The 5,618-nt window shown below is 33.1% G+C and overlaps 1 protein-coding gene across 2 annotated transcripts; it reads left to right on the forward strand.

The window, feature by feature from the left end:
- Positions 1-761: 761 nt before the first annotated feature.
- On the forward strand, positions 762-5,309 carry LOC145000864 (delta(12)-fatty-acid desaturase FAD2-like). 2 transcript variants are annotated; one of them, XM_078960163.1, is made up of 3 exons: positions 769-865; positions 3,156-3,233; positions 4,009-5,309. In XM_078960163.1, the coding sequence occupies exon 3, from the start codon at positions 4,017-4,019 to the stop codon at positions 5,145-5,147; it is 1,131 nt and encodes a 376-aa protein (XP_078816289.1). In that variant the 5' UTR covers positions 769-865; positions 3,156-3,233; positions 4,009-4,016; the 3' UTR covers positions 5,148-5,309. The 2 variants fall into 2 exon arrangements, with proteins under 2 accessions (XP_078816288.1, XP_078816289.1); XM_078960162.1 differs by lacking the exon at positions 3,156-3,233 and having other exon boundaries at positions 762-865.
- Positions 5,310-5,618: the final 309 nt, after the last annotated feature.

Raw genomic sequence — 5,618 nt, forward strand, 5'->3', positions numbered from 1 at the left:
GCCTAAGACAACTGAAGAAAGCCACATGATCAACCTCATCCTTTCTCATTTCTATTTATTGGCCTGAAAAATCATTGAAGAAGATTACCATATATGCTTCTCTCACTTGCAATGAAGGTTTTGAGTTGGGGGACTACGTACAAGATTTTTTATGTATTTATTTGGGATATTTGAGTCACTACACAATTAAAAACTAGTTTTTCCTAGTTATAAAATCGTTATTTAATTAAAACATGATTCTCTAATAGGTTTCTTTATAACATGTTACTTGAATGATTGATACCCAAGTTTTTGCAACATATACTTTCCACTATGCTTTATGCCCCTTCTTCCATAAAACATAAAATATTAAATAAATTATTTTGTAATTATAAAATATTAAATATTAAATATTTTTATTTCATGTTTTATAGGGACCAAATAAATATTAAATAATTTTTTAAAAAAAATACAAATAAAATATTAAAAATATATAACTGTTATTTCAAATTTTATAGGGACGAAAAAAAAATTGAAAGGGACCAAGACTAAAAAAAATACAAAAAAATCCCATTTTAAAGTTTGAATTTTTTTTTTTTTTTAAACCGACACCAAGTAAATAAAAAAACAGAATTACCATTCTTGAAGTTTTTTCATATAGATAACTAGATAAGTTCTTTATCTAACCAATGTTTACTATTTAAGGGACCTGATTGAAATATGCATAAAGTTTAGGGTACTTTTTGCAGTTCGGTCACTGTATAAACAAACCGCGTGTTCAGTGAATGAAGACGACGAAGCACTTGTTACACACAGAGAAAGCGCTTCTCCGAAACATTGTTGCTTAACGAAGAAATCCGAGGGCTCTCTAGCCCTCTCTTCTCTGGTACGTTCTCCTCTATCTTCTTGTTTTAAATTAATCGATTTATTTGTGTATATTGATGATCGTGTCATGAATCATGCTTCAGTGATTATTTTGTAATTAAAACGTTTCGATGATTATAATCAATTTCTGTTATTGTTTTAAGATTGATTAGCTGCATTTTTAATTGATTAACAGATCTACGAATTCCGATCATCTGATCTTTAAATTTCGACTTATTTCTCTTGATTTGTCTGCAAATTTTCGTTAGATTCTCCGTTGCATTAGAGGTGTATTTATATCTGGCTTTGAATACACATGCATGTGAAATAATTTCGATTTTATATAATTTCTGACTACTTGTTTCGATTTTCATCTTAAATATGTTTGATTCAAGGATGCTAAAAGAAAAACTCGTAAACCACAATCAAGATTAATAATGGTTAGTCACAAATAAATAATTTGAAAATGAATATTTTCCCAAAAAAGAATGTTTAACTTTTTATGCAAACCAAAATAAGAAACTTTTATATTTTGCTTCTGAAATCAGAAAGAGGTTGTTATAAAGATGACGTTTTGTGTTTTACTTCTTTAAGTGATGCAAAAATGATTATATTCTATCCTTCAAAAACGGGAATTTCTAAAATATCTTCAAACTAAAGTCATAATATCCATTTTTCCTTTCAAATTCATCGACATTTAGTGAGGTGTGTTGTTCATCCTTATATTGATTTTTTCAGTTAACCAGATTATAGTTATGTCTTCAAGTCCAATTGAATAGAGAACCAAAATTTGATGCTTCTGTGTAGCAAGTTGTACTTTCTGCATGTTTGGTTTTATAATCTAATAAGTAATAAGACAAAGCTTTGAGTGTGTAAACAATATAAGTTTATGAAAATAGTACAACTCTAAAGATGATTTTTGAATTTCATCACCTTCACCTAATAAAGGTTTGAACGTTATGATTTCTACACGTAAATAAAATAGTTCATGGGACATGTGTCTTTCTTCAGGTTTGATGCTTTTGGCGTTTAATTTGCTTCATATGCAATTATGCATCTCTTCTTGTTGCACGTGGCTAACATGAACCCCATTCAACATAAATAGCTATTCGTATACACTATATCGTCGACAAATTAGTTAGCTTGTAGTTGACATCTAGAAGAGGTAGTTTTTATTTGTATATAATTAAATGTTTGGTAAAAATACTTGGAAGCTTTAATAACATGTAAATTTACATAATTTATTACTTATAAAAAACACTTCATTGTTTCTAAAAACTAATTAAATCAATTTGTAAAATTATAAAAGAATTTTTTGTTAAACTTTATTTGAAGTAACTTTTAGATTGATAGTTTTTTATTAAGTCAATTTGCAAATTAAATTTTTTTTTTTTATAAAAGCTAAAATCTAAAGCCAAACATTCCATATGTGGTTGATGAAGTTCAAATCTTTAACCTATTATTTTAAGTATATACCACCCCCACGAACTAAATGAGCTAAGTCCAACATGTTTGTTTTCACACACTTAAGTATATACTAGTGGGTCCATCCACTTTAACTCTTAAATAATTTTACTTTATTTAAAGATAAATTAAATTTCTATTTTTTATCTTACCAATCCTTCTATCCATTTAAATTATGATATTTGTTATATTATTATCCTAAAATATCATTAAATGATCATTAAATGTTAGATATATCATCATTTCATTGGTTAGGAGAATATATAGAAACAAAAATTGAAAGGATATCTAATTTCTCTTGTTTAAATAACTAAATATAATATCAATATCAATAACTGAACATACATAGGCCCGGTTTTAAGGGACGGCAAGAGGTGCAGCCGCACAAGGCCCCGAAAAAAATAGGGTCCGAGTTTTAATTAAATTATATATTTAATAATCAAATATATATGAAACTATTCAAATTTTTCCATAAAATGTGTATAGCTCAACTGGCAAAAGCGCCTCTCCTTTTCAACCAATCGATAGTCTGTTCGATTCATATGTACGACATTTTGATTTTTTAAATTCAAATTACAGTTTTGGCCCTTACTTGATTTTTTAAATTCAAATTACAGTTTTGGCCCTTACTTTATGCTATATATTTCATAATCAATCCTTACTTCTTAGCAAATCAGTTTTTAAAAGTTACATAATTAACCCTTGAACTTCTTATAAAATTCCATATGTTCCTTTTTAATTAATTTGTTTACTTTTAAGTTTTCCGTAACGACAATTCACCGTCTTAAGTTTGTTTACGTTATATATTAAAAATTATATTTAGGGCCTCATTTTTCTTTTTAGCACAGGGCCCTTAAAATCTCCGAGCCGGCCCTGAACATACACATGGGGCGTGTTTGGCAAAAGTAGCTGTTAGCTGGAAGCAGGTAGCGGTTAGTTGGTAGTGGGTAGCTGGTAGCGGGAAGCTGTAGCTTTTATTTGTTATATGAATGTTTGGCAAAAGTAGCTGGAAGCTTTTGAAATATATAAAATTACATAAATGGACAATTTATTAAAAATAAAAAAATATATAAATATATTTTTAAGGGTAATTATGGAAATTGATTTCAAAAAAGCTCCGGAGCGTTTTGTTAAAAGCTACATGAAGTAGCTTTTAGAATTGGAGCGTTTTGTTAAAACTAAAAGCTAAACGCTCGTACTGTCAAACGAAACTTTTTGTTTAAACTAGAGCGTTTTGTCAAAAGCTAAAAGATAGAAGCTCCCAAACGCTTCCAAAAGTTCCGTGCCAAACACGCCCATGAACATGTCTAAACATATATATTTTCTTTTATAAATATATACCAATACTATTTACACTGCTCATAAGTAAAAATCTTTTTTGGATCCACCACTTGCGTGTTCAATATCTCATATACGTCTTGTTTGTCTAGTTAATTAATCTCTATTTGGAGTTTTACAAAACATTCTAACCTTTTTTATATGTACATAATTAATGTTGAAAAGAGTAGCTGATTTTATTACACATACCATGTTTTCAACAAACTTGAGGCGAAAAAACGTATAATCTTACACGTAACTCTAACATTCAAGTTGTCCATCATTTTGCCTAACTATACAATATAACCACCTATACTTGAACCAGACTTTTTTTGGGTCGAATTCAGCCATTAATTAAACTAATTTATAATCAATTACTTACAGATTAAATCATGGGAGCAGGAAGGCAGATGTCAGCTGTCACCAAAACCAACAACCCTCTCGACAGAGTCCCCTCCACAAAACCACCGTTCACCATCGGCGACATAAAAAAAGCCATCCCTCCCCACTGTTTCAACCGCTCACTTCTCCGATCCTTCTCCTACGTGGCATACGACCTCACCGCCGCCTTCCTCCTCTACCACCTCACCACCTACTTCCACCTTCTCCCACCGCCCATCTCCGCCATAGCATGGCCGGTATACTGGGCAGCACAAGGCTGTGTCCTCACCGGAGTTTGGGTCATCGCCCACGAATGCGGCCACCACGCGTTTAGCGACCACCAATGGGTCGACGACACAGTCGGCCTCTTCCTCCACTCCGCTCTCCTCGTCCCATACTTCTCATGGAAATACAGCCACCGCCGCCACCACTCCAACACCGCATCCCTAGAACGCGACGAAGTTTTCGTCCCAAAACCCAAATCAAAATTATCATGGTACGCGAAATACCTAAACTACCCTCCGGGACGTGTCATAACTCTTCTCACTACCCTCACCCTAGGCTGGCCATTATACCTAGCTTTCAACGTCTCCGGTAGACCCTACGATCGTTTCGCGTGCCACTTCGCTCCAAACAGCCCAATTTTCAACACCCGTGAACGTCTCCAAATTTGGATATCCGACGGGGGTATTATCGTCATTTCATATCTACTATACCGTATCGCATTACTCAAAGGTCTCACGTGGGTGATTTGTGTATATGGTGTTCCATTGCTTGTTGTGAACGGGTTTCTTGTTATGATCACTTATCTTCAACATACACACCCTTCGTTGCCTCATTATGATGATTCGGAGTGGGATTGGTTGAGGGGGGCTTTGGCAACGGTGGATCGTGACTATGGTGTGCTTAATAAGGTGTTTCATAATATAACGGATACTCATGTGGTGCACCATTTGTTTTCTACAATGCCTCATTATTATGCCATGGAAGCAACGAAAGCTGTGAAGCCTGTTCTTGGGGAGTATTATCGGTTTGATGATACACCGTTTTTTGTGGCGATGTGGAGAGAGGCGAAGGAGTGTTTGTATGTGGAGTCCGAAGGGAAGAAAGGAGGTGTGTTTTGGTACATGAATAAGTACTGATGATCTCGATCGAAGTACGAGTACTTTGAGTTATGGTTTTTTTGTCGTTTTATGTTTGAAGTGATGTAGGTGTTATGTAGTATGTAAGATCTATGTGTATGGTTGTGAAATCTAGTAATGTTCGTTATTAGTGTCAATATATCAAGAACTTTGTGTGTCTAACATGGTAATTATTGGCAAGTCTCATTAGACCTTTGGGACTCAAGAGACATGTTCGATAAGATATCAAGAAGTTAACATGAGACGATACAAAATTTAAACGGATAAGGTTCAAGTGAAGATCTTTCAACTAATTTAATGTTTCAATTTACATGACATATTTGTTAATTATAGGTTTGAGACTATATTAATTAAAACCATAGGGTTTGTTAGTTGTAGGTGTGATGCCTATTAGTGCCATATATTAGGACTATATATATGGCATATGTGACATAATATTGGAAATAGTCTAGAGAGTAAGGGGGATGTTGG

The sequence above is a fragment of the Lactuca saligna genome, chromosome 6 (assembly GCF_052625555.1).
Source record: "Lactuca saligna cultivar CGN05327 chromosome 6, ASM5262555v1, whole genome shotgun sequence".
NCBI lineage: Eukaryota > Viridiplantae > Streptophyta > Magnoliopsida > Asterales > Asteraceae > Lactuca > Lactuca saligna.